General features: G+C 39.7%; 1 protein-coding gene across 2 annotated transcripts in view; it reads right to left on the bottom strand.

Moving 5' to 3' along the window:
- The window catches only part of PRR16 (proline rich 16), a 168,195-nt gene extending 162,138 nt beyond the window's left edge, over positions 1-6,057 (bottom strand). Inside the window, exon 1 of one of the 2 annotated variants that reach the window (XM_059919433.1) lies at positions 5,813-6,057. In XM_059919433.1, coding sequence (XP_059775416.1) covers positions 5,813-5,971 — 159 coding nt within the window. In that variant the 5' untranslated portion in view covers positions 5,972-6,057. The remainder of the gene's footprint in view (positions 1-5,812) is intronic. The other variant, XM_059919432.1, reaches the window with a different exon arrangement.
- Between the last annotated feature and the right edge of the window lie 20,951 nt (positions 6,058-27,008).

Genomic DNA, 27,008 nt, shown 5'->3' with positions numbered 1-27,008 from the left:
TTTTGATTTAATTACCTGAGATCCTCAGAGCAGTAAGGGTGGAAAAAACATAATCCAAGTAACAATGAAACTATTACATTGGTTTTATTATCTATTACTTCACTATTGCCTGAAGCACACTGTCTATTACTTTAAGTCTGCTTGAATTTCTTATCAGCTAATTCTCTGAGTCTTGAATGGTTTAATGCATTGGAAATAGAGAGACAGTAAAGGATGGTTATTGGTTATTTTTATTTTCTCAGAACCATGCTGCTCTTTTAGTAACATGCTAAGCCATCAGGCTTAAGAAAAGAAAAACTAAAGAGCATTTTAGCATTTGGTAATATACTTCAGTTTGAGAGGGTAGACTGTTGTATAGAGTACTAAAAATACAGCTATTGCTACAAATTAATCATCTGTGAAATCTCACTCATTCATGACTTTAGAAAATACTCCAGACATTATTCTCTGTAATTTGTTCAAGTAATGAATTTTATATGCATGGATTCATTAACCAAAAAATATTTGGTAGGATTTCCTAGATCAATAAACTAAAGCACTTCAAGTGGCTAAGCCATTAAAAAAGAGAAAAAACATTTAAAAACAAAAATATTTTGCAGATAATTGTTAATTCTATTAATTCTGTTTTTATCAGCCCCCAAATGGATCATTTCCTATGGGTTTTCAAACTTTTCAAAATTAAACTTAATTTTAATTTATTTCTATTTATGACATTATAAGGGAAACAATGAGTGCTTTCCAATCCACAGTCACAAAGCTGACAAAACCTTCCCACTCATGGAGTCCAATCAGTCAGTGATTCCAGAGCAGACAGAACAACTTATCTTTACTGGTTTCTCCATAATGGTCACGCCTACTCCCAGGGCTTAGCAATATATATATATATATATATATATATATATATATATATATATATATATATATATATATATATATATATATATATACATATATATATATATATATATACACACACACACACACACACACACATATGTATATATATACATACACACACACATATAGTTAACTCATATAATAGTCTTGTTACTTAAAATCGTAAAATGAAACAGTATGAAGAATGCTCAAGGTTATAATCAGTCTAAACTAAACAAGAATCCAGCTAAAGCAGCAATGAATTTTGTTTCCAAGTAGAAGGCTATTTATCATATATTCCAATCCCTCCCGAAGCAACAAGATCTACGATCCTATATTAACACCAACATTTGATGCACGACAAGTTTACCAGTGAGATCTCCACAAAAGAACAGGCAAATTGATACCAAGAGAGGTCAGCTTACTTGAGAACTCTCTTTAAAAAGCAATAGCTCTTTTTTTCTGCATTACTTCATAGAAAAAGGATTGCCCCAGAAATGGCTAATTTTATCCCTAAAACTCTAGAGTTGCACCACTATTTTTTTTCTTTTCTTTCAACGTGTAGATAAAAGCAACATGGATTAATCTTGTACTCCAATGCTATTTCCTCTTAATTGCTTCTCCTTTCTACCTTTTCAAATCTTATCCGCATCTCAAAGACCCCAAATTTTCCTTTTTGGCTCTTCATTCCCCCTAAGGACTTGGCCTTCATGAAAATCTCCACTGTTTAATCGTAACACTTGGATATGTGATCTCCTGTATATGGCACTGACCCATTTGTGTTAATCATGACAATCTGAATAAATCATAAGTTTCTTAAAATTCATATCTTACCATCTTTTTTAAGCTTCTACTATCCTTTTCACCAAAGGCTTACTACTAAGTACATACCAACTATCAGTTTATAAATCTACATATACTCATTCTTATTCTCAATTCTGTTTTCTTGGATCACAGTGAGAGTGGTGGTCACTAAAAGCAGTAATGCCTTTTTACACTATTGATGTTCAAAGACAGGATAAATATATCCCAACCTATTCTTTGAGTTCACTGAGACCAGAAACTCCAAATTATTCATCTTGGTAGCAATAAAAAGATAATATAGTATTTGGCACACAGTAGATGCTGAATAAATATGTTGAATTATACTTAAGGCTTTTCCATTATAGTACAGAAAACCCAGAAACCCATATTATTTCTGAAAAGTCAAGTTATTTGAGGTTTTACTAAATTCTGAGGGCAGAATAAATCTGCCCCTAGACTTTCTAGAAATCCCGTTCCTCTTCTTCTAATATACAATCTAATTATAATTAAGCAATAATAACTAATTATGAAAGATACCAATAATAATAGAATTTTGTTACTCATTGTTTTTTTTAAATTTTGTTGTTCATCATTAATTAATTAATTAATTTACTTATTTATTTTTGGCTGCGTTGGGTCTTCATTGCTGTGCACGGGCTTTCTCTAGTTGCGGCGAGCAGGGGCTACTCTTTATTGTGGTGCGTGGGCTTCTCATTGCGGTGGCTTCTCTTGTTGCAGAGTATGGGCTCTAGGCGCACAGGCTTCTGTAGTTGTGGCACGTGGGCTCAGTAGTTGTGGCTCACAAGCTCTAGAGAGCAGGCTCAGTAGTTGTGGCACACCGGCTTAATTACTCTGCAGCATGTGGGATCTTCCTGGACCAGGGCTCGAACCCATGTCTCCTGCATTGGAGGTGGATTCTTAACCACTGTGCCATCAGGGAAGTCCCTGTTACTAATTGTGAAAGAGTTCCAAGCGGCTACTATTATGTTAGAATCTATCCCACTACCTGAATTTTCAGATGACTGAAGTCCAGAAAACTTCTAAAGAGAAAATAAATTTCAAAATAACCTCAAACAAAAGTCCAGTATTGTTGGTGCAGAGTTTATGCAAAAATAAAGGACAAAATATTCAGAATAGCACATTTTAGTTAGAATGAAAAAGGCAGATATGGGGACATATGTATATGTATAACTGATTCACTTTGTTATAAAGCAGAAACTAACATACCATTGTAAAGCAATTTTACTCCAATAAAGATGTTTAAAAAAAAACAAAGAAAAAAAAAAAGAAAAAGGCAGGGAAAAAACAAATACCATATGGTGAATGATACAGTGATGCAGTCATAATCACTTTCTTATTTCTAATTTCTGTTCCAAAATATATTATGGCCTAAACGCATACCATTGCCAATAAAGGAATTAGAATTCAAAATATAACCGTTTATATTTAGTATATACCAATGATAAGCTGCCAGAATAGTGAATGTAACAATTAATGAATAGTGGCATTTATATTTACAAGTCATAGGTGTAGACACCAACAGGTTTGTGATTTACAAAGTTTTCAGTTACTCCTCCGTTCAAAATTACATCAAAAACAGGTTCAGTCATGTTTGCAATATTATCTTAAAAAGATAAATGCTGGACAACTGCAAGATGTCATAGGTTAAACATGCCCTATAAATATTTTGTTCTTGAAATAACTATCTCTCCTATTACATAAATGGCCAGTGTTTTGAGATTCAGACATAATATCCACAACTCCATGTGCAAACCTAGGATGATGATATCCTCACAAAAGTAATTAATAATCACATCAAATCATTTATCATTCATAAATTCCACTCTCAGGGGTGAAATTTTTAGCCAGACAGGCCCTGGCAACCAATCAAAGCTTACAAAGCATCAAGATAAAATTTTACCTCTAGATCTGTCTAGAAGACAGATCTTTTCATTTACTTGGTTTTACATTACCTATGCTTTTCTATTCCTTTTATAAACTGTTTGTTTGTTTTTTCCCTAATAAAAATCCTCAAGCAAATGAAAACAGAAAGAGTGAAATGGAGAGAGATCCGCAGACTCCCTGAAACACTTCTTTGTGATTCTATCCAAGAGCTACAGTGAGGTTAAAAGTTTCACTATAGATCTACCTGGTCTCCAACCATCTACAGAATAATGATGCAAAGCAGAACTGGGACCATGTGCAGTTTCTTGTCATTTATTCTGTCTAAAATAAGGAGTGGAGTGACACATCGTAACATAAGAAGTATGTGCCCATAGATGCGGAGTTTTGATTGACTACATTTCTCTTAATCTCAGCCTCCTCGCTGAAGCAGTAAATACGTTTCTGCGCTGATGTAGGTTTCCCACATCCCCCATCTTAGAAACCTCAACAACCGTAAAGCACAATTCTGCCAAAAGGAACTTGCCTAAATTTGTTCGTTTTTTAAAACGCCATCATGTTTCGGATGAAAATACAGCCTGCCAAAGATGTCAAATAAAACGATAACAAAGAAACAAACAGCATCTTTAGACTTGAATTTCTATGCATAACCTCGCCATCTGTCAACCAGTTGTGAAACAATGATCCTAGAGAAGCCCTGAAACACGAACAAGTTTCCTCCTCGCATCTATCAGCTGTATCAATCTCCGCTCTCAGGACCTCAGTAGTAATTATGTTCTGCCAGTGGAGCAACCTACAAGAATGGCATTTGCCATTGGCAAACCAAACCCTGCCGATGAATGGGCCATTTTAACAGACTTGTACTTGGTAACAAACGCGGAGTTCAGTTCACAGAGGTAACGGGGAGAGGGGGAGAAAAAAGGAGAGCTCTATCCTCGCATTTGGATTGGAAATTGGACAGAGGAGGTCAGTCTCTAGAGGCCAGCCATCCAAACGACCCTCAATCTCCTCCTTCTTGGCCTTTGAAACAGGATTATAATTTTGGACCTAGACTACGCCCCACCCCTTCCCTTCCCACTGCGGCCACCACCTTCGAAGTTACAGTGTCAGCTCTCCTGCAACTGGGGGTGCGGACTCCCTGACGGAGAACAGCACCAGGCACACAGTCAGTAGCGGAACACTGGGCTGGGACTCTGCCACCAGCTCCGAGATGCCACCCGCGGGCTCGCGGGAGACCCCACCCCTCCCAACCCTGCCCTCGCCCCCGCCTGGAGCTGCATCCCGAGTTACGCATCCTCAGCCTTGACACTGCCTCCGCTTCTTTCTATCCGCATCAACGCTGGTGGGGGTGGGAGGGCAGAAGTAGAATGGGGGTTGGGGGGAGCGACAAAGAAACACAACAGTCCTGGTTCCCAAGAGCCAGGATTCAAGTGGCAAGACGCTGGTGCACGCACACCAAACACACACACACACACACACACACACTCACGCACGCACTCACCGACGCGCCCTGCGCCCCAGGTTCTATGCCAACCCGCGACAAGATAGCAGGAAGAAAGGAGGTGGGGTGGCGAGAAGGCCCGGAGTTACTGGGAGGGACATTCCGAGGAGAGCAGGGGATGCCTCAGGAACTGCGAAAGTGAGAAAGTCCCAGACCCCCTTTACATCCCCAAGTCTGGGCTCTCCTGCCAGCAGCCCCGGGTCGCCTTCCTTCCAGCTGGGCTCGGGCAGCGGGGAGGGGGGCCGGAGCCGAGCTTCTCCCAGGCTGCCCTCTCGGGCCTGGCCCAGGGCCCGGAACCCGGCCCCCTTTCAGCCCCGGCCTGAGGAGGCTGCCAGGCCAGGAGAGACTTGCCAGCGGACTCTGGGGGAGCAAGAGGGCAGGAGAGAAGCATCTTGCACTCTCCGGCCGGTTGCTGGTTTCTTCCTCTGTCGACACACCCCCAGTGAATCCCCTTCCCCAGCACACACACACAGAGACACTTGTGTTCACCCCTCTCACCATCCCAGGTGCATCGATTAAAACACTAGTTGATTTCTTCCCGATTAAAAAAAAAAAAGAAAGTGCAACAACTCTTCTCAGGAGTCGCCGGAGGAAAGAAAGTCCGTCTGCAGGCGTCTTTCTATAGTTTCCTTTGAGTTAAAATATCTGGCGGTCCCCAGTGAAAACGGGACCGGGAACCCCAGCGGGTGAAAGGCGACGAACTCCTTCCCCACACCCCGCACCTCTCACCTCCTTAAGTTCCTTGGCCACGTCCTTCAGGTCGCCCAGGACTAATTCCAGATCCTCCACGATGATCTTGATCTGTTCCTTCACCTTGGTTTTGGAGGCTGCCGGCGGTCCCTCGGCTGGAGAGGACGAGGAGGGGGTCCCCTTGGACTTGGCTGACATTCTTTGGGGGCAAGCGAGGCAGGTCAGCACAGGCGGGCGAGCGGAGGCTGCTGCGCGCCCCGGTCCCTGGCGCCGCGGCGGCCGCTGCCGCCCCAGTCCCCCCACATCTTGGACGCTCCCCGGGCAGCGGCGGGAGGCTGCGCTCGGCGCTCGGCCGGGTGGCCGCACTGTGGTGCTGCCATCAACTCTCCGAGACGCGGCGCTCGGCGCGGGGCTGCAGACGGGCGAACAGCGCGCCTGCGCCTCCTCCCGCCGCCGCCCGCCGCTCGCGCGCACACAGGCGCTCGCTCCACGCCCGCGGAGAGGGGCGCCTGGCCGCCGGCCGCGGGCTGTCAGCTGCAGTCCCCGTGGCACGTGCCTCCGGGATCTCTCCCAGAACACCTGGGCGTCAGGGAGCCGGGAGATAAGTTCGTGTCCTGCCCACCCTCTCGTCGTGACACTGAAATGCCCTCATCATCATATCCTGCTGGATGTCTTGTCACATCCAGCTTGGATTCCTTCTGTTTCACCCACCAGCAGAGACCCGGATCCCCACCACACTTTCTGATCGATTGATTAAGAACCACAGGAGGGTCAGAGTTTAATTTAGGGCTAGTAGAGCGACCCTAAATGTTCATCCAGGGCCCGAAGGCCTCCAATCACTCTCCTACTCACCCAAGAGTTAAACAGAGGTGTTCTTACTTGTGCAGAAATAAAAAGAGGTGTGGATAAAACCGACCCCTCACCCCCTGGAATCATGATATTTAACCAGTGTTCTTGAAAGAGGTAGCTTAATCCTGCTGATTCCACAGAGCTAATTGAGGATTTATTAATTGGAAACCTCACATCAAAAATCCCCTGGGAGACTGTCTGAGTCATCTTGGCTGTACTTATCTGGGACAGCTCCCGTTTTCTGTTTTTTGTTTTTTTGTTTGTTTGTTTTTAACTGTCCTTCCTCTTTTCATGGCCTATGATGATGTATGTTTTGGGTACAGGGGAAATACACTGGATCTCCTCTTATGAGAGCTGAATAAGAAGAGTTTGCCACCAACTTTTCTTTTCCTTTTTTTTTTTTTGTATCCATTTCAAGTCTTTTGCAACTAAATAAAGAGGAAATAACTTTCCGACTGTTCTGTCAAAATGACCCAGGGAGGGGAGTTAATAGGAAGCCTTCAGTTTCATTCTCAGTAGGTGGCTAGGATTCTCATTAGTTTAAGTTTTAATTTCCTTAGTAGCAAACCCATGGGTTATTAGCTACTGACCTGGAAGACTAGATCTACTTTATTTTCTTCAGTACACTCTACTCCAAATCATTATTTTAATAAGCTTCCCATTTAGTCATGCCTTAGCAAGGACCTCTGTCTCTTGCTTCTCACACCCCAGATTGTTCCATTATGCTTCTATACATGAAGAAAATCTTGGCAGCTCTCCTCTTCCTAGTTCCTTAAACCCCTCATATTCACTCTCTTCATTCTGAGTAATTCATCTTGGTAAAATCCTTGGAAGTCATATTTAGAATATGGAAGAAAAAAGAGACAATAGAAGAAAAATAGAAATTTAGAAGTGCTATCAAAAGAATAACAACGTTGAAAAATGCATTGAAAAATCAGAGGAAAAAGAAAGGTAGAAAGCAGAAGTTGCTGGAAGAAAATTAAAATAAGGAAAGAATAAAGGAACCAGTGTGCACTAAGCGAATTGGAGAGAAGACGGAAGAAATTATTAGAAGTGTTAAATAAGTAATATGCTTGAGTTCTCTAAGGTAGAGAGAATATATATTTTTAAGTGCCCTGTCTCTGCAGGTTCTTCTTTATTGTATAAAGGTATAACAGTAAAAATATATACATCAGGTTTACAAACTCCCCCACTGTAAATTCCTAATCTTTAACTATACTCTTATTTCATATGTGAAGAAGGATAAGTGGTCAGAAATGGCGGGAAAAAATGTGAGAAAAAGGGAAGGTGCTGCTCCTTTATATTAGAATTTTTTACTCTCAATAGTAGGCAAGTGAATAGGGAAGCCCCCAAAACTCAAAAATGATTAATTTAAGCAAGAATACTGGAAAACAGGAAAGGAGGTGGTGTTTTTCTTCCACTGACAAAATAATCCTCTTATTAATATAAGAATATTTCCATGCCACTCTGAATCTCTTCACTAATGATTAAAAAAAAATTCTGTTCTCCTATGGTATCCATTGCTAGCAACGAACCAAACTATTTTGGCTCAAAACTGAATCACAATTATTACTCTAAAACATATTATGCACATCCATATCACAATTTACTCTTAAATAATGGTTATCATCTATCTATCATCTATCTATCTATATTTAAATACAATATGGAGTTAACTGAAAGGGAAACGTTGTAATTGGCTTCCAAACCCAAACTAACAAAGCTAGTCGACCCCCAGCAGTGATGACTACCACTATCTTTTAGTCATTAATCAGGTATGGATAAAATATTCCTAAAGAAGAAAGTTTTACAAAAAGAGTTAAAGATATCGAGGGGAAGGAGACAATGAGAAGGACGCAAGGATATACGTCAAATCTATTTGCTCTCTATTTTTTTTATCACCTTTGTGGAAAAATTAGTCACTCCTTTGGCACATCTTGCACTCTGTCAGAGATTCGTATATATGATGTTTTAAAGCCAAATTATGGGGACCACACAACAAAAGTGACACCTAATAAAATTTCTTATTAATGTGTTCATAAATCTGTTTATGTACTAGTGCTAGAGGCAAATGGGTACATACTCAAACCACATCACTTATAAACTCAGAATAACAGACTGCTAATAGAAAAGTGTCTTATTTGTAGAAATGATTGTTCACCCAGCATTTTATTCTTTCTGTATCTTTAGCCAACATTTTCTGAGGGTTGCAACAGGAAGGATTGGATAATTAAAAGAGATCATCTAGTGGTTGTTCACTTACAGGCATTTATCAATATTTTCCTGTGTGTGTGTGTATATATGTGTGTGTGCGTGTGTGTGTTTAATCTATTGCATTCAATCTCTAATAATTAACCTGCATGAGGAATGCTATGACACTGACATACTTTTTAATTCACAAAGAGCTCAAGAATATTCCCAAAATATTTTGTCCCATTTTGTTGACAGCAGCTTTTATCAATATACCACCATAATAATGCTCATTGAGTCTCAAAAAAAAAGGATGATATGCATAATATAACATCTCTTTTATAATGATGACGCTTGGTTTTCTTTCTTTTTTTTCTTTTGCATAAACTTTGTTTGTAAAATCTAATAAAGTCATTAGAGATATTTGAAAACATTAAGAAAAAGAAAACAATAAAGGAATGACAACTTTGTTTCCACCAAAATAGTTTTCACTGGGTGAAAAATACTGGCGAACAACATGGATAGGAGAGAAAATGCCATTAGTGAAATGCAACAGAGAAAAATGAGTAAAGTTCTCCACATATACATTGACTAAGAAATATACTGTACATGATATGCCTAAGCAGTGATTTGCAAACTCTGGCACACGGCAGAGCTTGTTAAAACACAGATTGCTGGATCCCACCACCAGGGTGTGTGATCTAGTAAGTCTGGGGTGGGGTCTGAAATTTGCATTTTAACAAGTTTCTAGGCTGCTGGAGGAAAACCAGCCTCTGAAAACCACTGGTTTGAGAGATTGAAAGAAAACTTTAGGTTTCTTTTTATCTAGAAAGCCTTAAAGATCATCCAGTTACAACTCTTCATGTTATAGATGAGAAAACAATGCCTTGGGAGGTTAAATGGTACCTCTAAATTTTCACATCTAGGGAATACAAATTGGGAGCTAGAACCTCATGTTGACTCAGACTTGTGGAGTTGTCTCCATTTGTCTAGAGAATATCTCCTTTTTATGTAGCAATTGCTTTTGGCATGATGGCTATCAACTATAGATGCATATTGGTAAAAACAAACAAACAAACAAACAAACAATTGTGATCTGGAAGTTTAAATACAAATACCCATTGTACAATAGTACCCCGAGTAATTAGAACTTTTTCTATTCCGAAGTAGCTGTTCAATAAATACTTGATAAGTACATGAATGAATGAAGTGTTGTCTATCTCTGTATGTTTTGAAACTAATTTAATTCAACAAATATTTTTTTAAATGGCTACTTTAAGCAAGAATCTACGCTATGTAGTAGATGTGCCACTAGGTTTAGCAAGGCACAGTCCCAGCAAGAACAATTAGATAATTCCACATATGACTCTAATATAAAATGATTGTACCTCAGAGTATCTCTTTATTGCCCTCTTTCCCAACTACAGTCAGTTTATTTTACTTGACCTACAAAGTCAATGTATACTTAATATTTTTTTCCCTTACTTTTTATCCATGAGACAGAAACTGAACTTTTGCTTAACTGAACAAAGGAAATTGTCTCGTAGCTTAACCATAGAAAGGCAAGGAGAGAAATATTTTCCAGTAGAATTGGAGCCAGAAATTCTAGGACCATTGGGACTAGATGGGATTTCTTTCTGTGTATCCCATTCCCTTTTAATAGATTGGCTTTAGTTTCTCCCTGAAGTTGAACCTTGGTCAATGATAAATCCTGGTTCACATCTTTATAACTTTGCACGTAGAAAAGAAAGAGATAATTACAGCAAGCTCCCAGGAGAGGACTTTGATAGATCTAGCTTAGGTCATGGACACACACCGTGGCCAATTACTGTGATCAGCTCAGGTGCAAAGCTGCCCTTACAGTTGTGCCACTCTTAGAGAAAAGTCATACATTTGTATATTTATTACCATGATTTTCCAGCAGGTGGCAGTAAGGTGAGTCATTCTACAAAAATCTGTATATTATAATAATTTTCTGATAATATGGAAGTAAAATATTTTTAGGAAGCAAAATTGTTTTCAAATTCATACAAAGAAAGACATCATATGAATTAGCAATGGTCCTACTTGGGTTAGTAACTGGTGATGAGGAAGTTTAATGACTGGACTTGGATTAAATTGCCTACACCTGTGGCCTATTTCTCCCTCAAAGGTGGAGATGTGCCCCTGTGAAAATAAAAAGTTATCTACCATATAGCCTTTAGATTGGATTATATACCTTACTTTTTTCTCACACTTCAGATTGACAATTTAAAATTGTTTTGTTTCCCAAAGCTAGCTGCACTCAAGTCTTAGTTTTAACATTTCGTTTACCCATGAAAAGAGCCACCAACCCCCTCATCCATTCCCATTTTTGAGTCAGCTCTAAAGACCTGAAATATTAATAGTGTGATATTATATATTGTTGGTTACTTTATATACATAATATATACATATATATCATTGGTTATACAGATGAACATAGCTCCTAAAACCCTTGGAATTTCCTGGGCAATAAGAACAATGACATAATGTTTGGTCTCTTGTCCTCAGTTCTTGAAAATGCTACAAGCAAGTGCCTTTTGGATCCCACCCAAGGGAGGAGGCTGGTTGCCAGGAGAACCAACCATGTGATTAGAAAGTTGGGACTTTAAATCCCACCCCCTGATTCCCAGAAAGAGATGAGGCGCCTGAGGTTAAATCAATCACCACTGACCAGTGATATAGTCAACCATGACTATGTAATGAAGCCTCCATAAAAACCGAGAAGAACAGTTTCTGGCCCTCCTTTTCAGAGAGCTTTCAAGTTGGGGAATAAGAATGCTTCCAAGTGTCACCGTGCTGGGCCCCAACCTTTACGTGGACAGAAGCTCCTCTGTTCTGCACCTCACCCTATGTATCTCTTCATCTCACTGTTGATTTGTCCCCTTTAATATCCTTTTATAATAAATCAGTAATCTAGTGCATAATGGGTTTTCCTGAGTTCTGTGAGCAGTTCTAGCAAATTCTTCAAACCCGAGGAGAGGTTTGTAGGTACCTTTGATTTATAGCCAGTCAGTCAGAAGTACAGACAACAACCTCGGCTTATGATTGGTGTTTGAAGTAAAGAGTGGTGTTGTGGGACTAAGCCCTTTACTTGTGGAATCAAATTCTATCTTCCCGTAGACAGTGTCAGAATTGAGCTGAATTCTCAGACACCCTGCTGGCATCCGAGAATTGGTTGTTGGCGTGGGGAAGCCTACACACACACACACACACAACTTGGAATTGAGTCCAGGAACCCCTTTCAAGACTTCCCTAGCCCAGAGCTGCTGAACTGCCCCACCACATGTGCAAGCAAAATGCTGAAACAATTATTCCCTTTCACCCAAGTTTTCAAGAGTTTCCACTTATCCTGAAACCTTGGGACCCATGCCTGACATCTCATTCTACTCAATCTCATTCTACCCCTCAGCTACAAAATGCTGGACCAAGTGAAGAAATAACCTGAGACTTTCAATACTCCAGGACCATTACAGACTTGGCCAAAGAGGTGCCTTAAAACTTGGCCAGTTGCCATTCTGCACAGTTTAACAGCCTAACAGCCTCTTTCCATAGAAGGTGATTCAGCTACAACCAAGGAATATTTGATCATTTAGTAGAACCCAATAACCCTGCTAGCACCAAAACAATTGAAAATCCTATTCAATCATTCATGAGCCCAATTAATTTTAATAGATACTTGGAGATCCCTATCCTTGTTAAGTATCAGGATTTTTTTCCCAAGGAAATGAGTAAGGGTGGGCCAGGAATCACTACTGTTTCTAATAGAGTCAGAGAGGACAGAGAATTTGGCAGAGGTTGTACCCCTCTCCCTGCTTAAGGAACACCTTGACCTTCAGGAATGTAAAGTCAAATCCTGCCAGTTGTAAGATGTCACCAGTGTTATCCACTGTGTATGGCTAGATAGTGTGCAGTTTTAGTTTCTCATCTGGGATGGAATGACCCAAATCTGCAAACAATCTAGAACATTCTGTGTAATGCCTAACCTCCAAAACTGTGAGAAAAATAAATCGCAGTGTTGAATCCACCCAGTCTACTGTATTTTTACGTGGAAGCTCAAGCTAAGATAAACTCTGTTTTGTTTTGGTTTTCTAACTTCACTGAGATATAATTGACATAATATTTTATAAGCTTTAGATGTAGATATGTTGATTTGATACACTTATATGTTGCAAAATGATTACTACCATAGCGTTAGCTAACACCTCCATCCCATCATATAATTACCATTTCTTTTTTGTGGTGAGAACATTTAAGATCTATTCTCTTAGAAAATTTTAATTATATTTTACAGTGTCATTAGCTAAAATCACCATGCCATATTTGAGATCCCCAGCTTATAACTGGAAGTTTGTACTCTATGACTAACATCTCCCCTTTTTCTTACCCTCTAGCCTCTGGTAAACACCATTCTACTCTCTGTTTCTAGAGTTCAGCTTTTTTAGATTCCACATGTAAGTGATATCATACAGTATTTGTTCTCCTCTGTCTGACTTATTCTACTTAGCAAAATACCTCCAAGTTCCATTCATGCTGTTACAAATGGCAAGGTTTCTTGCTTTATCATGGCTGAATAATATTTCATTGTATATGTACACCACATCTTCTTTATCTATTCATCCACTGACTGACACTTAGATTATTTCCATATCTTGCCTATTGTGAATAATGCTTCAGTGAACATGAGGATACAGATAGCTCTTTGAGATCCTAATTTCACTTCCTTGGGATATACATATACCCAGAAGTGCAATTGCTAGATTACATGGTAGTTCTAAAATAGATTTTGGTACTGAGAAGTGGAGTGCTGCTGTAACATATACCTAAAAATGTGAAAGAAGCTTTGGAACTGGGTAATGGGTAAAGGCTGAAAAAGTTTTGAGGTGCATGCTAGAACTATGGACATTTGGGCCATTCTGGTGGGGGCTGAGAAAGAAAAGAGGGGATCTGGAGAGAAAGCCTCTATCTTCCTAGAGAGTGCACAAATACTTATGAAAAGGATGTTTGTAGAAATATGGACATGAAGGGGCATTCTGGTAATGTCAGACAAAAGGACATGTTTTTGGGAGCTGGAAGAAAGGCTATCTTTACTATAAAGTGACAAAGTACTTGGCTAAAGTGTGTCAGTGTTCAAGTGTTTTATGGAAGACAGAACTTGTGAGTGATGAAACTGGATATTTAACTGAAGAGGTTTCCAAGCAAATGTTGAAGGAACAGTCTAGTTCCTCCTGACTGCTTATAGCATAATGAAAAAAATAAAGATGAATTAAAGGAAGGATTGCTAAGCAAAAAAGGAACCAGAACTTAAAGATTTGGAAAATTCTCAGTCTTACTATTTTGTAAAAAAATAAGAAATCATGTTCACAAGAGAACACCAAGGGTGAGGCTGGACTATCAATCAAAGATACTATAGAAACTGAAATACAGCCAGTTTGAGCTGAAGGGGACAGAGATGGAACAAAATGAAAGAAGGATGTCAGACTTCTTAGATTCTATAGAGCTGGATCATAATTCTGTGAGGATGGAAATGTGTACTCTCCTTCAAGAAATGGAAAGAAAGATCCCAGAGATCATTTAGAGATCATCAGGGCCACCACCATGGATTTAACAGGTCAGATGGCTTTCATCCAAAGACCTGGGAACGAGCCAATCCTGCAAAGCAATGGGGCAGGGCTACCCAGGATCTTCGGGGTATGACCCCCACGCATCGGAGTCACAGAGGGAGGATCACCACTTCATCAGGTCCTGAAGGCAGAACTGATGCCACAGTGGGCCTGTGGAGCAGAGCATTGAACCAAAGAGTATTATTCTCCAGCACCAAGATCTGATGGAATTTACCTTGCCAGGTTTTGGACTTGCTGGGGACCCATCACTCTTTCTTTCTTTCCTGTTTCTCCCTTTTGGAATGGGAATGCCTATCCTATGCCACCATTGTATTTTGGAAGTACATTAACTTATCTGGTTTCACAGGTTCACATATAGAGAGTAATTTTGCCTCAGGATGAATTGAAACAGAGCAGGACCCTATGGTCTCACCACCACCACCCCCACCCGCTGCCCCAACCACCATGTCCTCTGCCTGCCTTTTGTCTGTAGAAAAACATTAACCAAAGAATAAGTTTAATCAGAGAAGTGAGAAAATGCAGAAGCAAAGGAAAGCAGTCAAAATAATTATAGTTTAGTCATTAAGCAAAGTCAAGAACCTTTAGTTCCTCCTCAAGGGCTGTAGATAATGTTCTGAGCCATGTCCTGTGAGCTGTCTTGTAGGTACTGAAATCCCCACCAGGTGGAAGAAGTTAACTACATGATGACCAGACTATAGCCATGACATAAACTGCCACAATTCCAAGAACTGGCTTCAAAGAAATGGGAAACAATGACCCTGGAACTGAAGATTAACTGTACTTAAAACAATCAAAATGACATTGATCAGACCACTGCATGACCAATTTCAAGATGACTGTCAGAGCCGACTATGCTGTTTCTGCATGTAGCCCCCTCCCTCCGCCTATAAAAGCTCTTGCGCATTGATTGCCAGTGGGGGGGAGTCGGCCTTTGGACACAAGTCCTCCCTCTCCCCCCGTTGCTGGCCTCTGAAATAAAGCAAACTTTCCTTTTCACCAACTTTGCCTCTTGAGTATTGGCTTTAGAGTGGCGAGCAGCCCAACCTCACTTTTGGTAACAGAATTATACCTCATGTCTCACCCATATCTGATTTAGATGATACTTAGATGAGACTTTGGACTTCAGATTTTAAAGTTGATGGTGGAATGAATTAAGACTTTGGGGATTGTTGGGATGAAATGGATGTATTTTGCATGTCAGAAGGACATGGATTTGGGGGGCCAGGGGCAGAATGGTGTAGACTGAATGTTTACTTCCCCTCAAGATTCATATGCTCAAGTCCTAACCCTATGTTACAATATTTGGAGTTGGGGCCTTTGGGAAGCAGTTAGGGTTAGATGAGGTCATGAGGATGGGCCTTCAAGATAGGATTAGTGGTCTTAGAAGAAGAGGAAAAGATTTTCTCTTTTCCCCACTCTCCACCCTCACCTTTCTCTATTTCTCTTTCTCTCTCTCTCTCCATGTACAAGTACCAAGGAAAGGCCATGTGAGGACACAGCAAGAAGAGGAAGAGCAAGCCAGGAAGAGAACTCTCACCAGGAACCAAATCTGCTGATAACTTAAACTTGGACGTCTCAGCCTCCAGAACTGTGAGAAGATGAATTCCTATTCTTTAAGCCACTCAATCTATGGTGTTTTGTTATGGCAGGCAGAGCTCCCTGAAACAGGTGTTGTCTACCCCAGAGGAGTTCTAAAATTACATGAAGTGGTGACATCTCTTAGACAGTGTTTGAGATATGCCTTGGAGGTTGGCTAGTACACAGAGTGTAGATGTGAGCAATGCCCTCTGAGATTTTATAATTCATAAGGTATAAAGATGAATATTAAAGTCTTCTGTAATGGACAGAAAGGATTAGGGAGAGAGAGCGAGCAGTTTGCCCAGGTAGGATGGTTGCTTTGGATGTGCATACAGCCTAGGGGCCTAAACTAAGTAGGAGTAGTGAGCCTGAATAGGAAATAATCCATAGATTTTTCAGGAATGAGAAGGAGTTATCAGACACATTCTCTGGTAACTAATTCAATACATCAGTAAGAAAGCAGTCAAGTATGATTTTAAGATTTTGAATATATGTTATTTGCAAATGTTCATTCTAATGTTTTGAAATATAACTAAAAGGTATACATAATCTGGTAATGATGCATTTTGGTGGAATGAAGGAAAAAGAAGCAGAATGCATATACCATATAGTATGAAGTCAAATGGCTATACACTATTCTCCTAACGAGAAGTGAATTATGTATGTAAATAATATACCATTCAAAGACCAAGTAGCACTCTAAAATTTCACGTATAAAAATAGTCAACGTAGGGCTTCCCTGGTGGCGCAGTGGTTGAGAATCTGCCTGCCAATGCAGGGGACACGGGTTCGAGCCCTGGTCTGGGAAGATCCCACATGCCGCGGAGCAACTAGGCCCGTGAGCCACAACTACTGAGCCTGCGCGTCTGGAGCCTGTGCTCCGCAACAAGAGAGGCCGCGATAGTGAGAGGCCCGCGCACAGCGATGAAGAGTGGCCCCCGCTTGCCACAACTAGAGAAAGCCCTCGCACAGAAATGAAGACCCAACGCAACCAAAAAAAAAAAAAAATAGTCAACATCACAAAATAAGCTGATGTTTGCACGTTAATGGAAAACACTAATTGTAGCCAGAGTTCAGAAAATCTTAGTATTTCAGGAGTGGAAATTACTTAAAAGCCATATAATACAAATATTACATTTTAGACTTACTGATATATATACTGAGTTCAGAGAAATTACAAGATTAGCTGGAAATCATAGAATCAACAAATGACCAGAATCAGACCTTCATATGTGGACCCTTGAATGATACAAAGAGGTCAAGAGAACATTAGCTATCCCTAAACAAATTCTTTTTGAAAGCATTGTATAATAATGAGGTATCATAAAAGTGATTTCTCCTACCTTAAAAGATCCCCACATCTTGAGACATACAGCCAATCTCTAGTATTTTAAAAAATTTTGCTAATAATATCCTTTGAAAGACAGCAACAATTAGAACAAGAAATCATTAATGCTAGAGACTCTAGAAAACTAGTATAGGAGACTGCCAAAGACAGTATCAGAATAAGATAGAAAAACTGCTAACTTGGCAATACAACAAAAATTAGTATGTAACTTTTCACAACACAGATTTCTTATTTTGTTTTAAAATTTAATATGTATGTGTTGGGTGGCCACATATGAAATATTATAACCATCTCTCATTAATTCTCATTAATGGAATTTGATCAAAACCTTGATATCTCTGCTATTTTAATAATATTTGTTCAGGACTTCCCTGGTGGTCCAGTGACTAAGGCTCTGTGCTCCCAACGCAGGGGTCCTGGGATTGATCCCTGGTCAGGGACCTAGATCCTGCATGCCACAACTAAAAGATTCTGCATGCCACAACTAAAAGATTCTGCATGCTGCATCTAAAGATCCTGCATGCTGCAACTAAGACCCAGCGCAGACAAATAAATAAATAAAATTTTTCTTTTTTTTAAGTGAATTACTTGGGAGCTTCAACAGGTCAAAGAATAAGACGTGGAGATCACCTTCCTCCCCACAAATACATCAGAAATACATCTACATGTGGAACAACTCTACAGAACACCTACTGAACGCTGGCAGAAGACCTCAGACTTCCCAAAAGACAAGAAACTCCCCACGTAACTGGGTAGGGCAAAAGAAAAAAGAAAAAACAGAGACAAAAGACTAGGGACGGGACCTGCACCAGTGGGAGGGAGTTGTGAAGGAGGAAAGGTTTCCACACACTAGGAAGCCCCTTCGTGGGCGGAGACTGCGGCTGGTGGAGGTGGAAGCTTCGGAGCCATGGAGGAGAGCTCAGCCACAGAGGTGCGGAGGGCAAAGCGGGGAGATTCCCACGCAGAGGATCGGTGCCGACCAGCACTCACCAGCCTGAGAGGCTTGTCTGCTCACCCGCCAGGACGGGCGGGGGCTGGGAGCTGAGGCTCAGGTTTCGGTCGGATTGCAAGGAGAGGACTGGGGTTGGCTGTGTGATCACAGCCTGAAGGGGGCTACTGAGCCACAGCTAGCCGAGAGGGAGTCCGGGAAAAGTCTGGAACTGCCGAAGAGGCAAGAGACTTTTTCTTGCCCCTTTGTTTCCTGGTGCGCGAGGAGAGGGGATTAAAAGCGCCACTTAAAGGAGCTCCAGAAACGGGCGCGAGCCGAGGCTATCAGCGCGGACCCCAGAGACAGGCATGAGACACTAAGGCTGCCGCTGCAGCCACCAAGAAGCCTGTGTGCAAGAACAGGTCCCTATCCACACCTCCCCTCCCGGGAGCGGGTGCAGCCCACCACTGCCAGGCTCCCGTGATCCAGGGACAACTTCCCCGCGAGAACGCACGGCGCCTTAGGCTGGTGCAATGTCACGCCAGCCTCTGCCGATGCAGGCTCGCCCAGCATCCGTACCCCTCCCTCCCCACGGCCTGAGTGAGCCAGAGCCCCCGAAGCAGCTGTTCCTTTAACCCCATCCTGTCTGAGCGAAGAACAGATGCCCTCAGGCGACCTACACGCAGAGCCGGGGCCAAATCCAAAGCTGAAACCTGGGAGCTGTGAGAACAGAGAAGAGAAAGGGAAATTTCTCCCAGCAGCCTAAGAAGCAGCGAATTAAAGCTCCACAATCAACTTGATGTACCTGCATCTGTGGAATACCTGAATAGACAAGGAATCATCCAAAATTGAGAAGGTGGACTTAGGGAGCAATGATATATATATATATTTTTCACTTTTTATCTTTTTGTGAGTGTGTATGTGTATGCTTCTGTGTGTGATTTTGTCTGTATAGCTTTGCTTTTACCATTTGTCCTAGGGTTCTGTGTCCGTTTTGTTTTGTTTTGTTTTGTTTAGTATAGTTTTTAGCACTTGTTATCATTGGTGGATTTGTTTTTTGATTTGGTTACTCTCCTCTTTCTTTCTTTCTTTTTTTTAATACTTAAAAATTTTTTTTTAAATAATTATTTTTTATTTTAATAATTTATTTTACTTTATTTTAATTTAATTTATTTTATTTTATCTTCTTCTTTCTTTTTTTCTTTTTTTTCTCCCTTTTATTCTGAGCAGTGTGGATGACAGGCTCTTGGTACTCCAGCCAGGCATCAGGGCTGTGCCTCTGAGGTGGGAGACCCAAGTTCAGGACACTGGTCCACAAGAGACCTCCTAGCTCGACATAATACCAAACAGCAAAAAACTCCCAGAGATCTCCATCTCAACACCAAGACCAAGCTCCACTCAACGACCAGCAAGCTACAATGCTGGACACCCTATGCCAAACAAGTAGAAAGACAGGAACACAACCCCATTCACTAGCAGAGAGGCTGCCTAAAATCATAATAAGGCCACAGACACCCCAAAACACACCACCAGATGTGGACCTGCCCATCAGAAAGACAAGATCCAGTCTCATCCACCAGAACACAGGCACTAGTCCCCTCCAACAGGAAGCCTACACAACCCACTGAACCAACCTTAGCCGCTGGGAACAGACACCAAAAACAACAGGAACTACGAACCTGCAGCCTGCAAAAAGGAGACCCCAAACACAGTAAGTTAAGCAAAATGAGAAGACAGAAAAACACACAGCAGATGAAGGAGCAAGGTAAAAACACACCAGACATAACAAATGAAGAGGAAATAGGCAGTCTACCTGAAAAAGAATTCAGAATAATGATAGAAAAGATGATCCAAAATCTTGGAAATAGAATGGAGAAAATACAGGAAACGTTTAACAAGGACCTAGAAGAACTAAAGAGCAAGCAAACAGTGACGAACAACACAATAGATGAAATAAAAAATTCTCTAGAAGGAATCAACAGAAGAATAACTGAAGCAAAAGAACGGATAAGTGACCTGGAAGATAAAATAGTGGAAATAACTACTGCAGAGCAGACTAAAGAAAAAGAGTGAAAAGAATTGAGGACAGTCTCAGAGACCTCTGGGACAACATTAAACGCACCAATATTCAAATTATAGGGGTCCCTGAAGAAGAAGAGAAAAAGAAAGGGACTGTGAAAATATTTGAAGAGATTATAGTTGAAAACTTCCCTAATATGGGAAAGGAAATAGTTAATCAAGACCAGGAAGCACAGAGAATCCCATACAGGATAAATCCAAGGAGAAACACCACAAGACACATGTTAATCAAACTATCAAAAATTAAATACAAAGAAAAAATATTAAAAGCAGCAAGGGAAAAACAACAACACACAAGGGAATCCCCATAAGGTTAACAGCTGATCTTTCAGCAGAAACTCTGCAAGCCAGAAGGGGGTGGCAGGACATATTTAAAGTAATGAAGGAGAAAAAACTACAACCAAGATTACTCCACCCAGCAAGGATCTCATTCAGATTGGAAGGAGAAATTAACATCTTTACAGGAAAGCAAAAGCTAAGAGAATTCAGCACCACCAAACCAGCTTTACAACAAATGCTAAAGGAACTTCTCTAGGCAGGAAACAGAAGAGAAGGAAAAGACCTAAAATAACAAACCCAAAACAATTAAGAAAACGGTAATAGGAACATACATAACAATAACTACCTTAAATGTAAATGGAATAAATGCTCCCACCAAAAGACATAGACTGGCTGAATGGATAAAAAAACAAGACCCATATATATACTGTCTACAAGAGACCCACTTTAGACCTAGGGACACAAACAGACTGAAATTGAGGGGATGGAAAAAGATATTTATGCAAATGGAAATCGAAAGAAAGCTGGAGTAGCAATTCTCATATCAGACAAAATAGACTTTAAAAGAAAGACTATTACAAGAGACAAAGAAGGACACTATATAATGATCAAGGGATCAATCCAAGAAAAAGATATAACAATTGTAAATATTTATGCAACGAACATAGGAGCACCTCAATACATAAGGCAAATGTTAACAGCCATAAAAGGGGCAATCGACAGTAACACAATCACAGTAGGGGACTTTAACACCCCACTTTCACCAATGGACAGATCATCCAAAATGTAAATAAATAAGTAAACACAAGCTTTAAATGATACATTAAAGATGAACTTAATTGATATTTATAGGACATAACATCCAAAAACAACAGAATACACTTTCTTCTCAAGTGCCCATGGAACATTCTCTAGGATAGATCATATTTTGGGTCACAAATCAAGCCTCGGTATATTGAAGAAAATTGAAATTGTATCAAGTGTCTTTTCCAACCACAACACTATGAGATTAGATATCAATTATAGGAAAAAGTCGGTAAAAAATACAAACACATGGAGGCTAAACAATACACTACTTAATAACCAAGAGATCACTGAAGAAATCAAAAAGGAAATCAAAAAATATCGAGGAACAAATGACAATGAAAACACGACGACCCAAAACCTATGGGATGCAGCAAAAGCAGTTCTAAGAGGGAAGTTTATAGCAATACAATCCTACCTTAAGATACAAGAAACATCTCAAATAAACAACCTAACCTTACACCTAAAGCAATTAGAGAAAGAAGAACAAAAATACCCCAAAGTTAGCAGAAGGAAAGAAATCATAAAGATCAGATCAGAAATAAATGAAAAAGAAATGAAGGAAACGATAGCAAAGATCAATAAAACTAAAAGCTGGTTCTTTGAGAAGATAAACAAAGTTGATAAACCATTACCCAGACTCATCAAGAAAAAAAAGGGAGAAGACTCAAATCAACAGAATTAGATATGAAACAGGAGAAGTAGCAAGTGACACTGCAGAAATACAAAGGATCATGAGAGATTACTACAAGCTAGTATATGCCAATAAAATGGACAACCTGGAAGAAATGGACAAATTCTTAGAAATGCACAACGTTCCGAGACTGAACCAGGAAGAAATAGAAAATATAAACAGACCAATCACGAGCACTGAAATTGAAACTGTGAGTAAAAATCTTCCAACAAACAAAAGCCCAGGACCAGATGCCTTCACAGGCGAATTCTATAAAACATTTAGGGAAGAGCTCGCTAACACCTATCCTTCTCAAACTCTTCCAAAACATAGCAGAGGGAGGAACACTCCCAAACTCATTCCACGAGGCCACCATCACCCTGATACCAAAACCAGACAAAGATATCACAAAGAAAGAAAACTACAGGCCAATATCACTGATGAACATAGATGCAAAAATCCTCAACAAAATACTAGCAAACAGAATCCAATAGCATATTAAAAGGATCATACACCATGATCAAGTGGGGTTTATCCCAGGAATGCAAGGATTCTTCAATATATGCAAATCAATCAATGTGATACACCATATTAACAAATTGAAAGAGAAAAACCATATGATCATCTCAGTAGATGCAGAGAAAGCTTTCAACAAAAGTCAACACCCATTTATGATAAAGACCCTCCAGAAAGTAGGCATAGAGGGAACTTTCCTCAACATAATCAAGGCCATATATGACAAACCCACAGCCAGAATTGTCCTCAATGGTGAAAAACTGAAACCATTTCCACTAAGATCTGGAACAAGACAAGGTTGCCCACTCTCACCCATATTATTCAACATAGTTTTGGAAGTTTTAGCCATAGCAATCAGAGAAGAAAAAGAAATAAAAGGAATCCAAAACGGAAAAGAAGTAAAACTGTTACTGTTTGCAGATGACATGATACTATACATAGAGAATCCTAAAGATACCACCAGAAAACTACTAGAGCTAATCAATGAATTTGGTAAAGTTGCAGGATACAAAATTAATGCACAGAAATCTCTTGCATTCCTATACACTAATGTTGAAAAATCTGAAAGAGAAATGGAGGAAACACTCCCATTTAACATTGCAACAAAAAGAGTAAAATATCTAGGAATAAACCTACTTAAGGAGACAAAAGACCTGTATGCAGAAAATTATAAGACACTGATGAAAGAAATTAAAGATGATACAGATAGATGGAGAGATATACCATGTTCTTGGGTTGGAAGAATCAACATTGTGAAAATGACTATACTACCCAAAGCAATCTACAGATTCAGTGCAATCCCTATCAAACTACCAATGGCATTTTTCACAAAACTAGCACAAAAAATTGCACAATTTGTATGGAAACACAAAATACCCTGAATAGCCAAAGCAATCTTGAGAAAGAAAAACGGAGCTGGAGGAATCAGACTCCCTGACTTCAGACTATACTACAAAGCTACAGTAATCAAGACAGCATGGTCCTGGCACAAAAACAGAAATATAGATTAACGGAACAGGATAGAAAGCCCAGAGATAAACCCATGCACATATGGCCACCTTATCTTTGATAAAGGAGGCAAGAATATACAGTGGAGAAAAGACAACCTCTTCATTAAGTGGTGCTGGGAAAACTGGACAGCTACATGTGAAAGAATGAAATTAGAACACTCCCTAACGCTATACACAAAAATAAACTCAAAATGGATTAAAGACCTAAATGTAAGGCCAGACACTATCAAACTCTTAGAGGAAAACATAGCAGAACATTCTATGACAAAAATCACAGCAAGATCCTTTTTGATCCACCTCCTAGAGAAATGGAAATAAAAACAAAACTAAACAAATGGGACCTAATGAAAATTAAAAGCTTCTGCACAGCAAAGGAAACCATAAACAAGACAAAAAGACAACCCTCAGAATGGGAGAAAATATTTGCAAATGAAGCAACTGACAAAGGATTAATCTCCAAAATTTACAAGCAGCTCATGCAGCTCAATATCAAGAAAACAAACAACCCAATCCAAAAATGCGCAGAAGACCTAAATACACATTTCTCCAAAGAAAATATACAGATTACCAACAAACACATGAAAGAATGCTCAACATCATTAATCATTAGAGAAATGCAAATCAAAACTACCATGAGATATCATCTCACACCGGTCAGAATGGCCATCATCAAAAAATCTACAAACAATAAATTCTGGAGAGGGTGTGGAGAAAAGGGAACCCTTGCACTGTTGGTGGAATGTAAATTGATACAGCCACTATGGAGAACAGTATGGAGTTTCCTTAAAAAACTAAAAATAGAACTACCATATGACCCAGCAATCCCACTACTGGTCATATACCCTGAGAAAACCATAATTCAACAATAGTCATGTACCACAATGTTCACTGCAGTTCTATGTACAATAGCCAGAACATGGAAGCAATGTAAGTGTCCATCAACAGATGACTGGATAAAGAAGATATGGCACATATATACAATGGAATATTACTCAGCCATAAAAAGAAACGAAATTGAGTTATTTGTAGTGAGGTGGATGGACCTAGAGCCTGTCATACAGAGTGAAGTAAGTCAGAAAGAGAAAAACAAATACCGGTATGCTAACACATATATATGGAATCTAAAAAAAAAAAAAAAAAAAAAAAAAATGGTCATGAAGAACCTAGGGGCAAGACCGGAATAAAGATACAGTCCTATTAGAGAATGGACTTGAGGATATGGGGAGGGGGAAGGGTAAGCTGGGACAAAATGAGAGAGTGGCGTGGACATATATACACTACCAAACGTAAAATAGCTAGCTAGTGGGAAGCAGCCGCATAGCACAGGGAGATCAGCTCAGTGCTTTGTGAACACCTAGAGGGGTGGGATAGGGAGGGTGGGAGGGAGGGAGACGCGAGAGGGAAGAGATATGGGGACATATGTATATGTATAACTGATTCACTTTGTTATAAAGCAGAAACTAACACACCATTGTAAAGCAATTATACTCCAATAAAGATGTTAAAAAAAAAAGTGAATTACTTAAAAAATAATAATATTTGTTCTAATTCTGTCAATTCTTTTTCAAATATCTTTTTCCATACTTGCAAGCTGTTTTTCTCTTTCAATAACTGTGCTCATTCATTGAAACTATTTCAGCTCATTACGTATTTGTAAATGTTATAATTGAGAGGAAAAAATGCTCAGTGTTAATAAATTTTAAGACATTGTCTTTATAATAGTATCCCATCATAATGATCATCTCCTATTTACTCAGCTTTTCATATAATTTTTATAAAAACTTTTTAGGATTACCATATATAATGAACTATGTACAAAGTACTACTAGACTGTTTTTTCAGTGTGCTTAGCACTAGCTAAACTAATATTTTAACAGGACATTTGAAAATGGTTCAGTCCTTTCCCACATAGCATAGACATTTAATATCCCTCATTCCAGTAAATGCCAGTCACAATAGCTGTCCAGACATCTAAAATGCCCCCTACAAGGTAGTACTGTTCCCTTTAAAAACCACTATGCCAAAGGTGTGTAGTATCTAACAGAAGGAAAAGACTTTATCCCCTATCTTGAACTTTTAAAAAAGTAGTACAAAGTGCTTCACTGTCTCTCTTCATTTTAAACAATAAAGCAGTGGGCTCTGGTGGGAAGTCGGTGGATTCGAAGTGAGACACCTTAGGTTTGAAACTCATGTTCTTCTGCCAGTATGTGATCACAGACACTGAAACTCCACCACCATTTGCTTCTTTATCTGCAAATGTGGATCCAATGCCTATGTTGAAAATGTAGACTGAGAATGAAGAGAGATAATTAGGTGGAAATGTTTTGTAATCTGTAAATTAGTGAGCAAATGTTAGTCATTGTTATTCTTTTTTGTGTTTGTTTTGATTGTAGTTCACTGTGCATCAAGGAACGTGCTACCTCTGCCGTTCCAGGATTTGCCTGCTTTCCAGAATTGCTTGATTAAGTAAATCCCTCTACAACAGCATTTTTCAAAATATGTCTAGCAGTTTCAATTTAAAAAAAAAAAAACACACACAAGGAAACACTGCATACTATGTACCCCTCTTACATAATGTTGAGGTTAAATATCAGGATGTTAAAATCTGAAAAATCATACCCTGTTTAATTTTAGTTTCCAAACTTGTTTCATTTGACCATGAAATCCCCAAATCTCCTTCTTTCTACGTCTCTTCCTTTCCTTTCGTTTCTTCCTTCCTTCCACCCTTCCTTCCACCCTTCCCACCTTCCTGCCCTTCCTTCCTTCCTTCTTCTTTTAACATAACACTTCTGAGTATTCTGCTTAAAGAATTTCATGGAACACAACTTAGTAAGATCTATTTTAAATGTTTCTAGTGATTACTCTTGTCATGTTTTGCTTTTCCTAGGAATTGATTCTGTAGAGCTGGATTATTCTGTATAGGAGAACTTTACCAGGAATTGTGTACGTGTGTGTTTCAGTAGTATTTTTATGCTGATATACTTTTCCATATGACAAATTTTCTTTTGTTATTTTTGTTCATGCTGTATTCGTATAGAACTTTACTATTTTCCAAGCATGTCCCAATGTTACATCATCATCTTCCTTTATCTAAGGATAATCCAATAAAACTAAAGCAGGGAAGTACTATTATCCTAAATTTAGAGATAAGGCTTCCAAGGCTAAGAGAGTTACTTAAGACCACACACACCTGTTGTGGGACATAACCAGCAGCAGAACCCCAAAGTCCTCATCCTTGCCCATTGAGCTTTCTCCTACAATGCAATGCTTCCTAAACTCTTTGCTTTTCACACTGTGAACTTTCACATCTTTTTGCTATCTTTGTGTGCCCTGCCC

Source organism: Balaenoptera ricei, chromosome 3 (assembly GCF_028023285.1).
Source record: "Balaenoptera ricei isolate mBalRic1 chromosome 3, mBalRic1.hap2, whole genome shotgun sequence".
NCBI classification, from domain to species: Eukaryota; Metazoa; Chordata; class Mammalia; order Artiodactyla; family Balaenopteridae; genus Balaenoptera; species Balaenoptera ricei.
Note: the sequence above shows the minus strand (reverse complement) of the source record. Positions and strands in the feature narration are given on the sequence as shown.